The 19,520-nt window shown below is 61.0% G+C and overlaps 1 protein-coding gene across 7 annotated transcripts; it reads left to right on the top strand.

Moving 5' to 3' along the window:
* Nucleotides 1–422: 422 nt before the first annotated feature.
* On the top strand, nucleotides 423–14,670 carry EXOC3L4 (exocyst complex component 3 like 4). Of its 7 annotated transcripts, none has more exons than XR_011431826.1 (12): nucleotides 423–561; nucleotides 5,212–5,642; nucleotides 6,561–7,212; nucleotides 8,213–8,324; nucleotides 8,596–8,922; nucleotides 9,104–9,204; nucleotides 9,440–9,520; nucleotides 9,705–11,224; nucleotides 11,789–11,908; nucleotides 12,001–12,153; nucleotides 12,852–12,973; nucleotides 14,161–14,670. XR_011431826.1 is itself a non-coding variant. In XM_070249189.1 (12 exons), the coding sequence occupies exons 2-12, from the start codon at nucleotides 5,228–5,230 to the stop codon at nucleotides 14,351–14,353; spliced, it is 2,391 nt and encodes a 796-aa protein (XP_070105290.1). In that variant the 5' UTR covers nucleotides 423–561; nucleotides 5,212–5,227; the 3' UTR covers nucleotides 14,354–14,670. The 7 variants fall into 7 exon arrangements, 5 of the variants coding, with proteins under 5 accessions (XP_070105290.1, XP_014591269.2, XP_070105292.1 ...); XR_011431827.1 differs by having other exon boundaries at nucleotides 8,596–8,718; XM_070249189.1 differs by having other exon boundaries at nucleotides 11,110–11,224.
* Nucleotides 14,671–19,520: the final 4,850 nt, after the last annotated feature.

Below are 19,520 nucleotides of genomic sequence, written 5' to 3' on the forward strand. Positions count from 1 at the left end.
GGGCTCAGACGCTGTGGGCTGGGTGCCCCCCCACCCCCTCACTTCCTCAAACCCTCCACCTCCCCATCCCCCCACTCCCCACCCCCCCAACCCCCTGCTCTGCCCTGGCCAACTGGGGCCTGCTCCCTCTGGCCTCAGTCTGACCACAGGAGGGCTGGCAGTCAGAGTAGTCCCCAGCAGTGTTCACTCCCCACTGCCTGGAGCCTCTGAGCACTCCAGTGCTGTCCTCCTGGTCCTCCCCTCCTACGGTCACTGAGTCACTGATCCTCGGCCTGAGCTTCCGGCTGCCAGGAGTCAAAGGTTGGAGTGATTGCTCTGGAATGGGAAGGGGGTGGGAACATTTTTGAAAGTGAAAGTACGTGGAGTTGAGGTGGAGGGTGAGGCTGGGGTGGGGCGGGTGGGTCCAGGGGTACTGACCACGGCTGGGAAGTCCCAGCTGTTGGTCACTCCCTCTGGCTGCTCCAGCGGGCCCTTCGCCTGGGCTCGGCTCTGAGGGCCCAGCTCGGCCAGCTCCTCCTGGTGGCCCCTTCTGCCTGGCCCCAGTGCCTACTCACTCAGCAGGTATGTGTCACACAGGTGGAGCAGGAGGTTGACGGGGGTGCTGTGGGCAGTGGGCGGGGACTCAAAGGGCTGAGGACAATTCACGTTCTGCTAGTGGCCTTCTTGGCCAAGGGCCTCAGTTCGGAGCCCAGGCCAGTGTGCCAGCTCAAATACAGTGGACACACACACAGAGAAAGCAGATAAACAGACCTGGACATAAAGACATGCATGCAGGCACAGACAGACACATGGACTCATGGAGAGAACCACTTGCAGACCCTCTGAGGCACATACAGGGAGACACACTCAGGCCAACACACAGATCTGCAAAGCCCAGACACGCAGAAGTGTGGACACGCCCGTGGGCTTACATTCCTACCTTAGATTGCTTATCGATTTATTTTCCTTGGGCACCTGCCATGTACCAGCCCTGGCTAGTGGCTAGGTCAGGCCCACTCCCTGTCCTGGGGTGCTCCTGGTAAGGGGGTGGATGACCCACACCCTGTAACTGTCCCTCAATTATGGGAGAAGGTATGCCCGGGACTGAGACCAGGAGGGGAGGCTGACCATGGTTGGGGCTCAGCTGATCAGAGAAGGCTTCTTGGAGGAGGAGCCTCTTTTGCTGAGCCTTGAAGGAGCTGGCAGAGGTAACAGCCTGTGCAAAAGTGTGGAGGAGAGGTGAGTGGTTAAGAGTGGGTGGCGAGTGAGTGGGAGATGAGGCTGGAGGGGTTGGTTAGGAAGGGCCTTGAATGCTCAGGTAAGGAGGAATTGCCAATCTTCCTGTTGTTTTTTTTTTCTGCCCAATGCCCCAGTCATAGTTGTATATCCTAGTTGTAAGTCCTTTTAGTTCTTCTATGTGGGACGCCACCACAGCATGGCTCGATGAGCTGTTTGTAGGTCCATGCCCAGGATCCGAACTGGCAAACCCTGGGGTGCCAAAGTGGAGCATGCAAACTTAACCACTCAGCCACTGGGCCGGCCCCTCCTGGAGGGCTTTATTTTTCATTGCTACTGAGAAGAGGAGCCTTCTAAGTGCTTTTTCTCACAGGCTTTTCTGGGGTACAGGAAAGCTATTTTCTAAGCAGATGATCATGTCACCTATGAATGATGACAGTTTTATCGGGTCCTTCCCCATATTTATACCTCTTATTTTTCTTGCCTTATTGCCTTAACTAGTTCTTCCAGGCAAATATTGAATAGTATGATGAGAACACACACGCTTGTCTTCTTCCTTAATTTCAGGAAAAGAGTCTTAGCTTGCGAGGAAGGGTTTCAAGGGAGGTGTATGTTTTGGCAAGACCCTGCTTGCTCTGAGGAGACAGGATCAAGGGTCCAGGAAGGAGAGCAGTCAGGACCTGTGATCAGGTGATGGGGGCTGGCAGGTGGGAGGTAAGAGGGAGACACAGGCCTGCCAGGTTATGGCCCAGGGTGCAGGCAGTCACCTGCCCAGGGGGCTAGTTTGGAGCTTTGAAGGAGGGGGTGATGGCCCCGGCCCAGGGTAGGTGGGGAGGGTGGGAGACCACTGAAGGATGCCTGGGAGGGCAGGTCTAGGAAAAGGGGGTAGAAGCTGAGGCTGAGGGTAGGCGCAGGGGAAGCCCAGACCTGACTTCTTGGTCACAGATGGGTGGCCCTAGATGGGAGCTCCCAATGACCACGTCTTCTGGGTGGCATTCCCACCCCTGCTGCTCTCCCTGCAGTGGGTGCATTGGCCTGACCTGGAGAGTGAGAGGCCCAGAGCTCAGATGGGCCTGGGTCTCCTGGGCCTTGAAGCTTAGGCAGCGCAGAGTCTCAGGCCCAGAAGCCAGGGCCTCTGGAGACTCAGGGCAATGGGGACAGAGAGCCAGAGAAAGAAAGAGAATGAGAGAGAGGCCCCACAGGGCAGGGGCCCAGGTAGAGTCAGCAGGGAATCCAGTCCAGCAGACATCAGCATAGCTCACTGCCAGGCCAGCCAGGGCAGCAGGTGACCCTGACACTGATGGTTCAGTCCTCCTCCAGGCTGGCTCTGGGGCGACAGGGAGGGGGCAGAGGGACAGAGGCTCCCAGGCCAGTGAGGAGGGCCCCATCACCATAGAGACAGTCCCAAATGCCTCCTGAGCAGACAGGTGGTGCGGCATAGCCCAAGGACTCCTCAGAGGTGGGGGCACCTGCACCCCCGGGTCCTGAGAGGTCAGATTTGGAGAGCGAAGAGGGGGAGCCAGGAGAGGGAGCAGCCTGAGCGGAAGCCGGGAGGCTGGACTTGCCAGGGACTGAGAAGTGGCTGGAGGGGTGCAGGTCAGGGAGGCCCAGAGGTGAGGCTGCAGAAGGTTCAGTTTGGGATGGGAGGGCTTCAAATGTCAGGCTGTGGGGCTCGGTCTTGGCCTGTGTGCTGTGAGGAGCCACGGAAGCATTTAAAGCAGGGGAATGACCAGGCTGACGTGTGCTTTGGAAAGGTCAAGAATGGCTTGGGAAGCTGCGGGAGGAGGGTCAAGGGGGCTGAGGGACCAGCTGGGGGCCTCGATGGGCCTTCATTGTAGCTTTGGTTTGGGGTGAAGGTGGCTGGGCAAGCTGGGTGGGCCCAAAGTCTCTGTCTGTGTAATGTCCCACGAGACCCAGCAGCCAGCTGCTCCTCCTTCCCCCAGAATCTGCCTCTAGGCCTCCTGGGATACCTCGAAGTCTGACCTCACTCCTGGAAACTGGGAGCTGCCCCCACCTCGGGTCTCTCTGCTGGGAGAAAGGGTTCCTTGGGCAACAATTCTGACCTGCTGGTGCTGGGAGACCGGAAGTCCAGCCTCTGTTCCTGGGTTTCCAGACAGACCTGGATTAGCTTAGACTTGCCACCCCTGAGCTGTGTGGCTTAAAGCAAGACCCTGACCCTCTCTGAGCTTATTTCTTCATCTATGAAATGGGGTGAACAACATCCTGCAACTTTGTTGTCATGGCGATCCGATGTGTGCCAGGCACTGGGCTGGGCACACAGTAGGTGGTTACGAAGTGTGAGTTCTCCCCAACCAAGACAGGGCCCAGCTTGTCCTTTCTGCACATCCCCCTGGTGACAGAGCCTGGAGCACGTCTGAGTGCAGCACAGGCTGGAATGCTTCTCTTCATCACCACTCCTGCCCCTGCTGGGTGCTGAGGGGCACTGGGGGGCAGGAGTGTGGGGGACAGATGGCTCCTGTGACAGCTCCCCACCATGTGTGGGTTGATCTGAGCTGGGGGCAGGGTCCTGGCGCCAGGGGAGGACCATGACCTGTGGCCGGGGCGGGGCTGATAAGGCCCCCATCAATCACCTGGGCCTGCCCCTCTCTCAGCGAGGCTCCTTCTAGCTGCCGGTCACCTTTGGGAAGAGGAAGGTAGGCCTTGGCCGATCCCTTGCATGTCTGGCCCCTGGACAGACATCTCACCGGAGGGCGTGAGGGGTGGGTGAGGGTCTGGGCCCTGCCCATTCAGTGTCATCTCACCCCAAGCAAATTGAGGTCTGAGGAGAGGTGGTTCCTGCTCAATGGTGCCCCAGGGTCAGGTGCTGACTCTAGCCTGGCCTTTGTCCTGGGGAGGGCCTGGGAATGGGCTGGGGGCTCTGCCTCTGCTTGGTCACTGACTTCAGCAGGTCCTGCCCTTCTTTTGGCCCCAGTTTCGCCAAGGCTAAAGTGAGATCTTGCTGGCCTAATACCCCACCACCACCCCAACCCGCCTTTCCACAATGGGGTAGGCAGAAGGTCCCAGCAGGCCAAAGAGGTTCTCTCCTCTCTCCCACCCCTAGCTTAACCTAAAGCCAGAAAATCAAACGTAGCCAGGTCAGGCTGAAAGGGGGTGTGGGCAGAGCTGGGTCGTGGCGGGGGGCAGGGCCTGGGTGATGAAGGCTCTGAGCTTCAGGTGGGGCAGGGGCAGCCCCTGTTCCACAACCCCATGCCCTAGAGATCCCCTCCCCACCTCCTATGTGGGAGGGGCCAGAACACACCTTGGGGCTGGGGAGGAGATGCAATGCAGAGAAATGGCATTGAGAACCCCCAACCCCTGGTTAAATATAGACCTGTGGCCCCTCCCACCCCTCTGCAGGCTGCAAGGCCCTGATAAGCTGCAGTGGCCTGAGCCAGGGCCCTCAGCCTGATCCCGCCTCCTTCCAGGTCTGAGGCACTGGGGAAGGGGCTGCTCTCCCACCCGGGTCCCTGAGCTCCCCTTCGAGCAGAAGCAGTTAGGCCTGAAGAGCTGAATGGGGGTGAGCTGCGGGCTCTGGGGGCAGCAATGCTGGGGAGGGGTCATTTTAGGCCCCAGGACCTAAGTAAGGTCCAGGAAGTCCTGGATGTGGTTGCTGGGCCCAGCCCCGGGGAATATGAGATGTGGGTTGGACTGTGCCCCAGAACCTGCATGTTCATTTCCCCTCTCTGGCTCTCGATGGGAGGGTCTGGCCTGGCAGAGCTGGTGCGGGAAGGCGGGGGAAGGTGGGGGAAACTAGTGTCAGGTAAGGCTGACTGAAGGAAGTGGTTGTCTACCTCTCGGCACCAGCTGCAGCCTGGTACAAAGAAGGCTCTGGCCACGAGAGCTGCCTGGTGACAGCCTGGGGGCACCTCCTAGGGGAAGCTTCCCTAACCAAGCTGCTGAGCCCCACCAGGCCCCACAGGGCTCTCAACGGTTTCAGTGCCTGCTCCCTGGGGCTGGGCGCCCCTTGGGCTTCCTGAACCTCCTTTGCACCCCCAGCTCTCCTGCTGCCAAGATGCCATCACCACGGACAGTGACCTCTGGGCCGGAGTTGCACAGCCCCAAGCAGCCTGCGGAGCCGCAGACCCCAGTGCAGGGCACTCGGCGGGCAAGCAGTGTGGATGCACCCAGCACCCACCATGAGGACGGGCGGCTTGGCCTGAACACCTTTCGGCGGGCCTTCTCCCGGGTGAGCCAGCGGGCCTCGGGCCAGGCCCCTGAGGAGGCCTGGGGCCTGCTCCGGAGCAGCTCCCGCTTCCTGTTCCGCTCCTTACGGCGCGCCCTGAACGACGGCCCAACCGCCGACCAGTCCCAGGCCACTGCTGTGCCAGGGGCAGCCCATGGCCCGGACATGCCCTCAAGGGTCATGGACGGTGTCAGCCAGCGGTCGTCCACTGGGATGGGGCCTGAGGAACTGGAACCCAAGGCAGGTGAGGGCTTCACAAACAACACTACACATGGGAGAGAACCGAGGCCAGAGAGTGGAGCAGCGGAGCCCAGGCTTCCCAACAGGCTCTCCTCCCTAGCTCCCCCACACCCCGCCCCCTGCACAACTGCATTTTACAACAAGGAGAGCGTCTATTGGTCAGAGGAGAAAAGCGAGGCTCAGAGAGGTTAAGTGACTTGCCTCCAGTCTCACAGCTGGAAAGTGGAGAAACAGAATTTGAACCCAGATCTGCATGACTTCTAGCCTCTCCATAGCCTTCCGCAGCCTGGCTCGTGGCCAAACCAGAGTGCTGGACAAGGCACTAGCCCTCTCAGATCACAGGGTCACAGAGGATGCATGGGAGCCATGGCTGCCAGAGGGGAGGTCAGGGGGGCTGCCCAGGAGGAGATGCATTGGAGTTGGGCCTGAAGGGGGGGTGCAGGTGGAGGTAGAGGGCTCCTGGGGCTTAGGGGCTGGCCAAGAGCAGGGAACAGCAAGAAATGCTGAAGCTGGACACTGGGACAGGAGCCTGGCCATTGCAGGACACGCCCAGCCTGAGCTCTGACCCCATGGGGCCTGCAGTCAGCACTGCCCTTGAGGCCACCTGGTCCAGCTCCCCAGAGCTGGGGTGGGAGTGGGAGCAGGGGGGAAGGCAGGAATTAGAAGTGGGGAAGGCAGGCACTGACCCAAATTGCTGTTCTCAGCCAGGCTTGGGGCCTGGGGTTCTGCCTCTTCAAAGGTGATTCCGAAGGTCCGTCCCGGCAAGTGGGGCTGTAGCTCCTGGACCAGGCCTTCAGTTGAGCTCCAGGGGGAGGCAGCCCAGCTCTGGATGAGTCAGAACGGGACCCACATGCCTTAGTTTGGGCCCAGGTCCTGGGGCAGTCCCCCACACAGCCGCTCTTCTCGCCCATCCTTGCAAAAGGCAAGTCTGTGGCCGACCTCATCGCTCAGCGGCAACTGCTGGCGGCCTTCGAACAGCTGCGGCACCTGGAGACGCGGCTAGTGGCCGAGAAAGCCTCGCGCACCTTCGAGCAGGACCCCACGGGCTTCGCGCGGCGCGCCATGGACGTGTGCCTGCACTACGACGGGCTGGCCGCGGAGATCGGGGCCGTAGTGCGCGAGACGCTGGGCCCGGACGGCGTGGACGCGGCCGCGCTCGCCGAGCTGGCCCGCGTGGTGCGCGCGGAGGAGGAGGCCCACCCGGCGCCCCCCGCCGACGGCGACTTCCTGCTCACGCCGCGCCGCTGGCGCCAGCACTGGGAGGATGCGGTGCGGCGGAGTGCGCAGGAGCGCGTGCAGCTGGCGGGCGCCGGGGAGGCCCCGGGGGCGGCCGAGGGGGCGTCGGGCCTGCCCGGGCTTCTGGACGAGCTCGGCGGCTTGGTTCGCCGTGACCTGCAGAGAGTGCAGCGGGAGGTGCAGCCCGCTTACGCGGCCGCCGGCTTCCCGGTGTGGGAAGCCTACCTGCGCGCCTTCCACGCCGCGGTGGCCCAGCGCCTCCAGGAGCTCGCGCGCGACGCCCGCGGCTGCGAGCAGCTCTACGTCCTGCTGCACTGGGTGGCCAATGTCTACGGCAGGTGAGGCCCCGGTCCGGGCGCCAGGGAGGGCAAGGAGGGGCTGGCACCGCCCGCCTGGCACTGCCTACAGGGAGGCCTTCGGGAACCAGCTCTGAGGAGCGCTAGGCACCTTTCTTCCTTTCCTCCCTGGGAGACGGCTGGCCGGCAGTTGGGCGTCGGAGATCTCGGGGCCTTTGACATTCTTTCCTCCGCGTCCTAGGCCACAGCGCGCTCCCGCCCGGGTTTTCCTAAGGGGCTGCCTATGGGCCTGTTCCTGAAGCTGAAAGTGTCCTAGGGGAGGTTCTCACCCAGGCAGGAGCCCGGTTAGAGGGCCTGTGCTAGTCCACAAGGTGCCTTTGAGCGAGGGAGAAACGAACACCCCTCCAGGCAGGACACAGCCATGGGCTCTCGGCGCTTGACGTGGGTTCACCCACACTCTCCCCTTTGGACCGGCACCTAGGCGCAGGCCCAACCCGTTGGCAGCTTCCACCTCCGGGTCAGCGCTGTGTGATTGTGTGATGGGGGCGGATTCCTTCTCCTGCTGACTGCTTCCCCAGCCCCACAGGCAGAAGAGGTGGGAGGAGGGAGCCTAAAGTCCTGGTCTCGTTAATTTGCTGTGTGGCCTCAGACAGGTGTACGCCCCTATCTGGGCCTCCTTGGTGTGTGCTGGGTAGTGGCGGGTCCCTGAGCTGTGTGGTGCTGGGGAAGCCTAGAGCTCACTGTTGGGTGTCCCCTGACTGTGAGGATAGAGGTCACTCCCGAGGCTGGCCGAGGTCCATCTGGACAGCCGTCCTTATGCATTTTGTGCACGCACAGCTGATTGCAAGAGTGCCAGGAAATCCAGCGGTCAGAACCTTGGGGCGGATGTTTGGCATGGACGCCTAGTGGGGGGCGGAACGTGTGAACAGAAGTCCAGGTTCGGGGCTCTCTGGTGATGGCGTTAGGCTCTGAAGGGAGTGAGGGGCAGCCGCTGTCGCATCAGAGCCCCGCCCAGGCCCTCAGCCCCTGCCCTGCCTTCCAGTCCTGACTTCCTGGGCACCTCGGACCTAGCTCTGCCCGCCGAGCCTCTGCCCCCGCTCTTGGCACCCGAAGTGTGGGCCCGACTGGAGAGCGACTACGCCAGCTCCCTAGAGGTAAGGCCGGGGCGGGGCCGGGCCGGAGGGGGCGTGGTCCAGGTTGAGCGCGGCTGCCACGCCACTGTAGAGAGGCGCCTCTCCCAGCATCGCTGCAGCGGTGCCGGCCCAGGCTCGGGCCGGAGCCACTCCTTACCCTGTGGGCTTGGGCACGAAGCTGTGCCCCGGCAGGGTAGCCCTTGTATTCGAGGGCGGGCGGCCGAGCTCGGGAGGTAGGGGACACCAGAACCTCCTTTTTGGGAGGGTCTCACCTCAGTCCCCTCCCCGCTAGACCAAGATCACTAGCTGCTTCGATGGCATCCTGCAGCTAGAGCAGAGCCGCTGGGCAGCCTCGGAGGCCTCGGACGTGCTGCAAGGCCGCTACCACACGCCGCTGTCCATCGACGTCCATATGGTGCTGCCCGGGAGGAGGGATGTGTGTTTGGGCCTCAGGCGGTGTTTGGTCCCACTCGCAGTGGGGACACCCAGAGCTATCCAATCCAATCTTAACCTCCCCTGCCCATTAGACGGGTGCCTGAGGGCCACGTGGGGCAGGATCAGGGGCTCCCGGGTCGCACGGGAGGCTGGGAGCTCCAGGGCACAGCTCCCAGCTTGGCAGGTGGGTGTGGGTATGGGAAGTCGGGAGGGTGGGACCCCAGGTTGGGGCCGCTGGAACCTGGAGCCGAGACAGTGAGACAGAGTGGGACGGGCTGGAGAGGTCGCTGGGCTACTAGGTAGAGGAAGCAGGGGCGTCGGAGTCGGGGCTACGATGCCCCCTCAGCACGTGACATCGTTTGCAGCTCGTGGCCCAGCAAGTGAAGGTGTCCGGCGCCATCTCCGCGGAGCTGGAAGCCACCACTCTGAGGATCTGTGCCAGGGCGCTCGGCCTCTTCGTGCCCAGGTGCGGGCGCATCCTAGGCCAGGGTGGGGTGGGTGGAGAGGCCGGCCAGGGTGTGGGTGGTGATCGTCCGGGGGGGCGATCCTATTTACTCAGAGTCCGAGATCTCAGGACTGGTGGGAAGGAGGAGCCTTTTCATCAGGCCTGGGGTCTGCGTGGTGACCTGAGGGAGGGCGGACCTGGGGCCATAGTGTGGCCGGGTAGGGTCCTGAAGGCCTCTGCGGTACGCCACCCCCAGGTTTGAAAAAGTTTGCCTGGAGTCAGAGTTGTTGAGTGAGCCGCACCTTGGCGCCAACATCAACGCCTGCGAGGAGCTCAGGTGGGTCTCTCCCGCTCCTCCGCAGGGGCGGGGCCCGGCGCGGCCAGCAGGGGGCGCGCGAGCTTCGGGAACCAGGACGCGGAAGGCTCCCGCCACGGCGGGCAAGCCAAAGGGAGAGGAGTCTGGACCCAGGCGGTTAAGGGCTGGGTCCCTCCCCCACTGTGGTTGCGCGCGGGCTTTCCAGGGATGGCCCCCTTCCCCGGCCCCGCTGTGAGGTCCTTCCTCCGCCCCGTGGAGCTGAGGCCCTGGAAGCGATGCTGGGAGTTTCAAGGCCGAGCAGAAGCGGAGAAGTTCCAGCCAGCGGAGTCCCCGCCTGTTGCCTCCTTGTCGGTCCCTGCCACCCTGGGCTCCGGTTCTTTCCTCCTTCAGCCCAGCCAGCCTTCGTCCTTTTTAGAGATACTCTGTCCTCCAGCAAGCCCACCTTGACTCCACCCTCAGGGCTATGCTTGGGGTGGGGCCCCAAGTCCATCTTACCCCCCACTCCTGGAGGCAGAGGCCCTCCCTTTGGGCTAGCAGTGGCTGCCCTCCTTCTGTGCCTTCAGCCCTAGGCCAGCCTCGGTGTCCTCCTGTTGTGGATGCACCAGCTGCTGCAGGGCAGCCAGCAACCTTGGGCACAGACTCTGGGCCACCCTATCTGGGTTCAGATCCCAGCTCTGCCACTCGCTGGCTGTGTGCCTTGAGATAAGTCACTTCCCCTTTCTGTGCCTCCTTTCCTCATCTGAAAAATGGAGATCAGAGCACCTGCTCCCCAGGGCTGTATGGGGAGTCAGTACCTTAGAGGACACAGTTGGTATTCGCTCTCTAGGAGCATGTGTGATGTGCCCGGCACTGGGCCAGTGCTTTCCCCGCCTGATGTGTTTCATCCCAAGTGCCATGTTCCCATGTACAGATGGGAAAGTGGAGGCTCAGAAAGGAAAGGCCACTTGTCCACAGTCACACAGCCAGTACCTGCTGGACCTGGGACTTGAACCAGGCCTGTCTGAATGCGAAGCATGACCACGATGAAGCTCTGCTTCTTTAACTCTCTCCCATCCCTAATCTGTGCCACGCTGGTCCTGGCCATTGGGGACCCCGAGGCTGAGCTGCCCCTTGGTAGGCAGCCTCTGGCCCAGCCCCGGATGGAACTTCAGCCTGTCTTTCTGTGTCCCTGTGCTGGAGGCTGGGCATACCTGGTTCTCAGTGTCCTCAACAGTGAAATGGGGACATTATCACCTTTAGGGTGGCAGTTATGAGGCTCAAAGTAGGGCTCCTGTGCCAGGCATGGCATGGCCATGCTGCACTGTCCCTTCACCAAGAGGGGACAGAGGTTTGGACCGGAGCTGCTTCAGGGGAGCTCTGCTATGCAGTGGGGTCACCACCACCACTTCACTGACCTACCCCTCTAGGACCGGCTCCCGTGGCATCGTGCTGTCCCCTCACTTGACTCTGCTCCGGGGCTACGACACAGTGCAGCCCCACGGGCTGCCTTTTACATTATAGTCTAAGTGAGTGGAGTTGGTGTGGCAGCTAGCCTGCCTGGCTGTTTGCCTGGCTTTGTCTCCCAGCCTGCTCCCCTTGCCCCCTTGGTCACCTGTCCTGGCCCCTCCCAGGACCAGTCTTCTGGCTAGGTTCCCGGGAACCTTTGAGGAGTTGGAGAAGCCCCTCATGGTTGCCACTTGCAACTTCCAGAAGCGGCTGCTCCAGGGCTTGCAGCGTGATGTGCAGGTGGGTGGGATGTGCCCTTCTCTCCCTACTTTCCACACCCAGCAGGTGCCCCAGGTCCCCCTGTGCCCTACAGCCTGGGGGCCCAAGTCACAATATTCATTTACCCCAGGGCCAGTTTCAGGGGTGGTATGTTGGGGGTGGGCAGGGGACCCAGACAAGTTCCCAGCTGAGCAGGGATGGTGGGGAAATGCCGACCTTCTTCAGTCTCCACCTCTCAGAGATGGGGGTGGTCCATGGAAGCAGGCTCCTCACCCAGCCCCAGGGCTCCCCTAAGCAAGATCTGACCAGAGGCTCAAACTTGAACCCTGTCCACTGGAGCCCAGGGCCTAGAGGAGGTGTGCCTGAGAAAAGCCTAGTGACATTCGTGGCTAGGAGAGAAGATGTCACCAGGGTGACATTAGAAAGGAGTCAGATAGCCCCCCAAAGTTTCTTCCTGGTGACAGATGGTCCCTTGGCCTGAAACACCCCTGTCAGGACACAGGCATGGGGCTCTGAGGGGAGGGTCCAGAGGAGGCCCTGATGGGGACGATATGGTTAGAAGACCTCCCACCCCTCTGCCCCAAGCCACTCTTCAAGGTCCTGTGCACCAGGGCCTGGCTGACACAGGACGTGCTGCTGCCCCTCATGGACAAGGTGGTGGCCTTTGCCCTCCACCTTGAACACGTGGCCCCACCATGGGCGCAGGTATCTCCAGAGGGTCGGGCCCTGGTGGGGGTGCCCAGGGCTGGGGTGTTGATCCTGACCCTGACCCTGACCCTGACTCCTGGACTGCCCAGGAGACTCTGCAGGAGGTGCATCGTTACGTGATCCGTGAGTACTTGGCGCAGGTGCTGAGGCCGCGCGATCGGTTCCGGGGCATTGAGCGCATGACTGCCTCCCAGAAGATGGGCCTTGAAGCCCAGGCCATTGGTGACACCTTCCAGGGCTTGGTAGGAGCATCATCTGACTGTCCTGGAGCGCTCGCTGCCTCTGGGGACCTGGGACCCGGGGGCCCTCCACTAGCGTCCCCTATTCTCATTTCAGCTCGGCTCCTGCAAAAACCCGGCGGGGTGGGCTTTGACAGGAGGGTTCTCCCCACTCTCCACCCCCGGAGAGGGGTTGGGAGTTCTGGCACGGCTAGGCAGGGCCAGGTGGGGGGCGGTACTTTGCAAATATTTGCATACAGTTTGTGGGGTTGCATAGAGAAGGGGTGAGGGTTGCAGCCCTATCTGATGGGCAGGGCCTGTGGGAGGCCTCTCCTCCACCCCAGATCCCCTGCCTTTAGAACTGAGGCGCCTCCTCTCTGCACATATGCCCCTGTTCTGGGCTGCTGGTTGCACACACACTTGCTGTAAGATTCCAGAAGGACTTCCATGCTGGGGCCTCGGTTTACCGTCTGAGCAGAGATGAGAAGACACCTCAGCCACTGTAGTGGGGAGGGAAGATGAATATTGTGGTGCTGTGGCTGAGTTCATGTGCTGAGGCCCTCGTCCCCTTCCCCTTCCACGGTGTGGGAGGTAGTCACGGTGGGAATGTGGTGGCTGCAGGAGGGCTGACTGGTGTACTAATGGAGAAGTTTCAGGAAGGGATGTCGAGGGGGCTCCTAGGGAAGGTTACCAGCCCCCCACGTGTCACCCTATCTCCACAGGGCTCTGAGGCCACGTGGCTGGGCCAAGCTATCCCATGTGTGGCTGACATACTGGGTGAGACAGACAAAGACAACATCCAGCGCCACCTGGAGACACTCATTGGAAGCTACCCTGATATCAGGTCCGTACCCCTCCTGCTCCCCCACGGGGTTCCAACTGACTGACCACCACGGGGGCCCTGAGGTCGAGAGATTCCTGCCTTGAGAAGGGTCCCTGTGGCTATAGGTGGACAGGTGAGGAGCCAGAGGGAGGCGCTAGCTTGTTCTGGTGGGAGAGGGGGGCCGCTCCCCCATAACCTATTCTCAGCCATCCTCATTCAGTAGGGTGGTGGGATGGGGAGACCCCTGGAGTCTGATGGGGGATGGGTGCCTCTCCTGGGGCATCCGATGGTGGGGACGTGTCCTTGCCCTGGGATTTTGGGGGAGGCACAGCCCCCACCTCTGGGAGAAAGCCCTCTCTGGAAGCTGGAGACACCTGAGACCCAGCCAGGCGGGAGAAGGCTTTGACACCAGGGTGTGTGTTGGGGCGATTGGTGAGTCATCGAATCCGTGGAAATCCCAGCCCCAATCTCTCCATGGCTTTGGAGATTCCGGGATGGGGAGGCCACAGAAAGCCCCGGGCCTAGCCCCTTCCCAGCTCCACGGTCGGCCCTGGGGAAAATTCCCTGCCACCAGCCTGGACTGCCTCTCTGCCTTTGGCTGAGAGTGACTGCCCTCTCACAGGGCCTCAGGGTTCCCCTCCTGCTTCCGCCAAGGCAGGCCCCGCCCTCCCTGGCTCCTGGGGGTGGAGCTTCAAGCCCCATAGGGTACTCAACTTCCACACTCCTCATCTGCCTCCTGCCTCCACGCAGCCTCTCTCCTTGCTGCCTGGCTGTGGCTCCCTGCACAGTGCTTGGGGGAGGAGGCCTGACTCCTTTCCTTTCCAAGGCTGGCAATGACCCCTGGTCTGGACCTCCCGCCCCCAAGCTGCTGCATCCTCCCCCCACACACACTCCATCACCTTTCTTGAACCTGTTCTCTGGTGACTGTGAACCAGTACCTCTGCACAGCTGTTTCCCTTGTTGGGCATGCCCCTTCCCCTTTCCACGCAGCTCTGCACCCTTCTAGACCCACCCCCAGGGCATGCTGCCAACCGCTCCAGGAGCACTGTTCCCACTGGCCTCCCTCATTCCAGCCTGTCTCAGACAAGGTTTCAGGAATGCCGGGTGCACTCATGCTTCCAGCCCAAGCCCAGAGGTCCCCTCACTCTGGGGTTTGGAGTATCACTGCAGGTGCTGGGTCTACAGTGAGGGCCTGCATGTCTCTGCAGGCAGGACCACGTGCTGGCCATTCTGGCACTGCGCCGACTGGGCCGCCGTCGGAACCAGCGCCTCTTGCAGCACGCCCAGAACCTGCTGAGGGTTGCAGCCAAGGCAGGGGGCTCTGGGGCCGCTGTGGGCCATGTGCTCTTCGAAGAGATTGAGGTGCCCACCTCCGTGGACTTGCTAATCACCTGGATCTAGCGTGCCTGGGCCTGAGAGGGGGCCACCCTGGGTGAGAGGGGCTGCCGTGGGTGGAGGGTCAGCCACCTACCGCCCCTCAAGCTAGGAGCCCAAGAAGGCACTCAGCCCTGCCTCCAACCTTGAAGCCCATAGCCATGGACTTTTCTTCCTCGGCCATGCAGGGCTGCTGGGCCAGAAGAAACAGCAATGCTGGAGGCATTTCAGGCATTTGTGGGGGAGTGTTCCCTTCAATTCGGCCTCCCTGCCTGACTGTCCAGCAGCACCCCCAGTCTGAAAGAAAACAGAGTATTTATTTTTAAAATAAATGTGAATTAAAATGGTGCCTCACTAAGGAGGTGGGCAGGACCAAGTTGGCTGGGAGCAGGAGGTCTGGGCTCGAAGGTTCTGTGATGACTCCATTGGTGGATGGCCCTTTCCTGCCCATTGTACCAATGAGGGAACTGAGGCAGGTCCAGAGCTGGGAAGGCCCAGGCCTATGGCTGCAGAGCAAAGCAGGCTTTGACCCTGGGATTCTGGGTCCACTGACCTCATGTGCCAAGTGAGCCTGGCCCAGCAGGGGTGGGCACTGCTCTGTCCCATTCTAAGCAGCCCTGGGCCCCTGAGAAATAAGAAAAGGCCAAGACTTGTTTTGCAGGTTGAGGTATTTGGGTTAGATGTGAGGGGGCGTTCCCAGCCGTGAAAGTTGTGGGGCTGCCGCAGGGCAAGTGTCACCCATGGAGTGTGTGTATGGGGGCTGACCCTGCTGGGCTGAGCTTTGGAAGCAGGGCTGCAAGGAGACTGCTCCACTGTGCACCTGCACATAGCCCCCATGCTTCTGTACCAGGAAGCTGGCACTGAAATTGGGCTCCAGCCCCTGGGCAAGGCTGCTGGGAAACCCATTTGCATTGGCAGCCTTGGGCTTGCCAGGAAGGCTGAGCGCTGTCTGGGGAGACTTACAGGGAGATGCCGAGGCAGGTAGCGACAGGTGCCTTCCCCTCTGCCCTTCCACAGCAGGCCCCCACTGTCTCTCTGGGCCTGACCCTGAGCATGGCGGAAGTGGGGGCAGGTAACTGCAGGTGGGCCAAGGTTCAAAGAGCCCAGTGGAGTTGAGTCTCCCAAGGACAGGACAAGGGCCCTGGAGGGCTGCAGGGCTAGGTGGGTGGGGGACATGTCTCTCCCAGCTCCCTCTGGGCCTACTTCCCCATACAGTGGACAGCCAGTGGGCAGTGCCGGGCAGGTCTGCCCCACCGCTTACATGAAGGCTGGAGCACAGAGCCAGGTCTCAGTCTAGCTGGGGTCCTGGGAGGAGTGGGAGCAGATCCCAGGGGCAGCCCCCTTCATCAGTGCACCTGGGCTGGGGACCAGGGGTGGGGCAGGCAGAGGCCAAGGGAGTGTCCAGACCTCCCTGAGTGGGGAATCCAGCAGGGTGGGGGTGGGGGTGGGGGTGGGGGTGGGGGTGGCAGGAATGAGGAAGAGGAGAGGTTGGGGTTCCCACACTCCAGGCTGGGGTGAGGGCAGGGTATCTGTGAGTGCTGAGACTGACAGGCAGTCCTTATGGCAGTGGGGAAACTGAGGCCAGCAGAGGGTGGAGGTCAGCACTACTTCCCACCAGGCCCCAGCACAGGTGGCCTGGGATCCTCACAGCCAGGGTGAGGGGAGGTATCAGAGGGGCACCTCTTTCCCTGGGGCGGGGCATGCGATTGACAGGTCAACTTGACCCCACACGTAACCCCATGGCCATAAGTGGCCTGAGTGAGAGTCGCGGGCCAGGTGGGGTGGGATCTAGGAAGACTTGATCTGGTTTGGTCCTGGCCAAGTTCTCCTCAGGGAGCTCCTGCCATCCCACCCCATGTTTGAGTCCCATGCCCCTCATGGAGGCCCCCTCCTGCAGCACCTGGCCCTGCCTGAGCCCCTTGGCTGCAGGCCGAGGGTCCTGGGCTGGGTTTCCAAGCCAGGCTACAGAGGAGGGAGGAGGTGCAGTCCTAGCTCTGCTGCTTTCCAGCCTAGAGACTGTAGGCTAGTTCCCCTACCTCTCTGTGCCTTCATTTTTCCAGCTGTGAAATGGGGGTGCTCTGTGTCTACCAGGCTGAGGAGGGGGAGGTAAGAGCCAGCTCCAAAGCCAGGCCCTTGTTGTTGACCCCATGTCCCCAGGGGCCTGGCCAGGCCATGATCTGCAAGAAAAAGCTGAGAAGACATTGGGTGCAGGGGAAGGGGAACTCTGAGGGTCAGTGAATCCCCAGGCAGTGAGGTCAGCGAGTGGGGAAGGCTGCCAGGAGGAAGCTGGGAACAGGCGCCAAGGCCAAGAGCCTCCTGCATGTTGCAGTGGGAAAGATGTAGGCCGAGACCCGGGGCCATCTTCCTGAGTGTTTCTAGGCCTGGAGACAGGAAGTCAGGGTTTTCCTGGCAGGAACCTCCATGCCTAGGTGGGTATATGTGCCCCTGTGTGTGTTCCTGTGAGCCCAGCAGGGCTGGGGGCTGGGGTCAGCTTCCCAAGACCAAGTTGGGCTGAGCAGGAAGCCAGATGGCAGCTCCTGTGAGTGTGCAGTCAGACCTGAGAGTGGCCAGGGACCGGGGGGACCCTGGGCTGCTTCAGACCCAGGGCTTTGGCCATTGGCCATTCTGCCCTGGGGGCTGGAGGCTGTGCTCAGGACCCTCGCACTCTGCCTGCCCACCAGGTCCTATAAGGCCTTTCAAAGAGCCCAGAGTGTTTCCTTGGCCATCCTGTTTTCCAGGCCAAGCATGGGGGGAGGGCACTGGCTCTCAGGGCTGCTTCCGGACTTGTTGACCAGGTTGTCTGGCTGATAAGGAAGCATGTGTGTGTTCACATGTATGTGTGTTCCCGGAATGAGCCAGCCCCTGTCAACGCACAGGGGTGGAGGGGCCTTGCCCAGCATCTGTGTTCCTCTCGTGGAGCAGGACATCCTCTTTGCCCCTAGAGCTCAGGTCCTGGGTCCCACCAGCTGATCCCAGGTACCATCTCTGCCTGGCCACCCTCTTCCCCGCTGCGTGGCTCCCTGCAGAGCCCCTCACCACTGCCTGGGAGGGGCGAGGAGGCTGCAGGCTCCAAGGGCCACCCTCCATCCCCACTCTCACTTTTTCCTTTGCTACCACAAAGTCCCTTTGGGAACTCCAGCAGGCCAGAGGGCCCCCTCCCTGGGGTCAGTGTCCGTCCACCATCCATCCTCAGGCCCAGGGCGAGGGGCCAGGACTGGGCTACCCCCAGTGACACTGTGCTTCCCCAGCCAGTCAGTGTGGAGTGCTGGGCATTGTAGTCAGATGGGCTGTTGCTGAAGGCCAACTCCTCCCAGGCTGGGGGCATCAGGCCCCACCTTAGGGGGCATGAGCTGGGAGCCAGGAACCTCCATGGGCGAGTGCCACCAGGGTCTCAGCCTGGCCTCCCTGGGCCCCTGCTCTAGTGAAATGGTCGGAGGCACTGGATGAGTCACACCCACTCCTGGGTCCACTCCCCTCCCCTGGGAGCCTGGGGCCTAGACTAGTCATTGCAAAGACCTTCCTCCTTCCAGGCATTCCCACACTCTGCCTGCACGTACGCTCATCCACCTGTTAGCAGCTTTTAAAATTTATTTGTTAGATGTTTTCATTTTTAACTCTAATAATGTTTTGGATAGAGATACGTTCACATAGTTCAAAATTAAAGAGGCACAAAAGTCTATAAGGTGAAAGGCTCCTTATTCCCATCTCCCTCATGTCCTTCCCCAGAAGCAACCAGGGCTCCTTGTAGGACGCTGGAGTTTGTAGCGATGCTTACCAAGGAACACACATGAAGAGTGAAATTGCAGGTGTTGGTGGAGCACCTACTTTGCTGAAGGTGGCTGGGCTGGGGGACAAGGCAGTTCTGGAGCCCTGTAAAGGCAGATGATGGAGAACCCAAGGCTCTTAGATTGACAGAATCCCCAAAAAGTGGAATCTTCGGATCTTGGGAAAGAGGAATGTCATGAAAAGTCCTGCCATTTCTGGGGCACCCACCATGTGCCGGGCCATGCTCGGTGATTTATGGCTTTTCTCCTTCGTGGGGATTCAGTGCAGGGGTTAAGAATTAGCCTCTGGATTCAGATACCTCTAGGCTGGGATCCCAGCTCTGCGCCTTCCTAGCTGTGTGACTTTGGGCAACTTACTCCAACTCTCTGGGCTCTATCTCCTGGTGTAATATTGGGAGCATTACATGAGAAAGTGCAAATGTGCTGGATGAGGACCTGGTTTGTGGTATGCACTCCCCTACGTGTAGCGGTTATTGCTGTTTATAGGCACAGTCTCATTTAAGCCTTCCCTGGAAACCCTGAGCATGCGTCAGCTTCATTTCCAGGAGGGAAAACTGAACCTTCATGGGTGAAGCAGCCTGTCTAGAAACACAGACATAAGTGATAGAGTTCCACAGGGGCCGGGTGATCCCCACGCCCGAGCCCCCACCATTACGCTGCATTGTCCAGAGACCAGAGCTCCCGGTGTCCCCAGCAGTCCGTTTCTAGGAAGCAGAATCGGCAGACCTGTAGTGGTTTGGGGCAGCCTCCCTCCCCTCCCTGCCCTGGCCCAGGCTTACTCAGTTCTGGGATTACCACACAGCTCCTGCCACGTGACCTGCCTCTGTCATTGGGCGGGATCCAGTGGAGAGCGAGGCTCCGTGGCTGTTTTTCTGGAAATCATGCCGGCTAGGAGAAGCGCCTTCTGTGCTGCCCTTTCCCAGGGCAGCCCCAGGCCTGAAGGGGCGGGAGCTGAACTTGGCCATCTTGCATCACCACCAAAAGGCATTGTGAAAGGCCAGGCCATTTTAGGAGAGAGGCTGGGCCACCAGGGCCAGCAGGGGAATTCTGTGATGCCTAGAAGGGTGGCTTCTGCAGGAAGCCCTCCTGTACTACGCTTCTTGGAAGGCTGCTGGAATTGGGGTCCTGCTGCTTCGTGGGCCCTGCTTTCTCCCAAGTGGCCCCATCTCTAGCACGGGAAGTAGGCTAGGTTCGTTGAGCACCTGTGGAAGCCGTTTCCCCTCAAGCCTCAGTTTCCCCATCTGTCAACACAAAAAGGAGTGTGTGGCCTGGCTTCCTCCCCGGAGGAAGGTGAGGGGCTGTTAACAAGTAAACAGCTTCATGTGGGGGTAGGAATGGGCCCCTGCCTATTGGTGTATCCTGGTCTGGTGAGGGCCCTTGTGGGAGGCGATGCCCTGTGAAGGTGGTTC

The sequence above is a fragment of the Equus caballus genome, chromosome 24 (assembly GCF_041296265.1).
Source record: "Equus caballus isolate H_3958 breed thoroughbred chromosome 24, TB-T2T, whole genome shotgun sequence".
NCBI classification, from domain to species: domain Eukaryota; kingdom Metazoa; phylum Chordata; class Mammalia; order Perissodactyla; family Equidae; genus Equus; species Equus caballus.

What these genes read in the sequence shown, in the direction of transcription:
- EXOC3L4 (XM_070249189.1), top strand. Translation starts at nt 5,228, where the DNA reads ATGCCATCACCACGGACAGTGACCTCTGGGCCGGAGTTGCACAGCCCC. An exon ending in GGAACTGGAACCCAAGGCAG is followed by an intron (nt 5,643 to 6,560) that starts GTGAGGGCTTCA and finishes TCCTTGCAAAAG; the next exon opens with GCAAGTCTGTGGCCGACCTC. An exon ending in CACAGCTCCCAGCTTGGCAG is followed by an intron (nt 8,923 to 9,103) that starts GTGGGTGTGGGT and finishes CATCGTTTGCAG; the next exon opens with CTCGTGGCCCAGCAAGTGAA.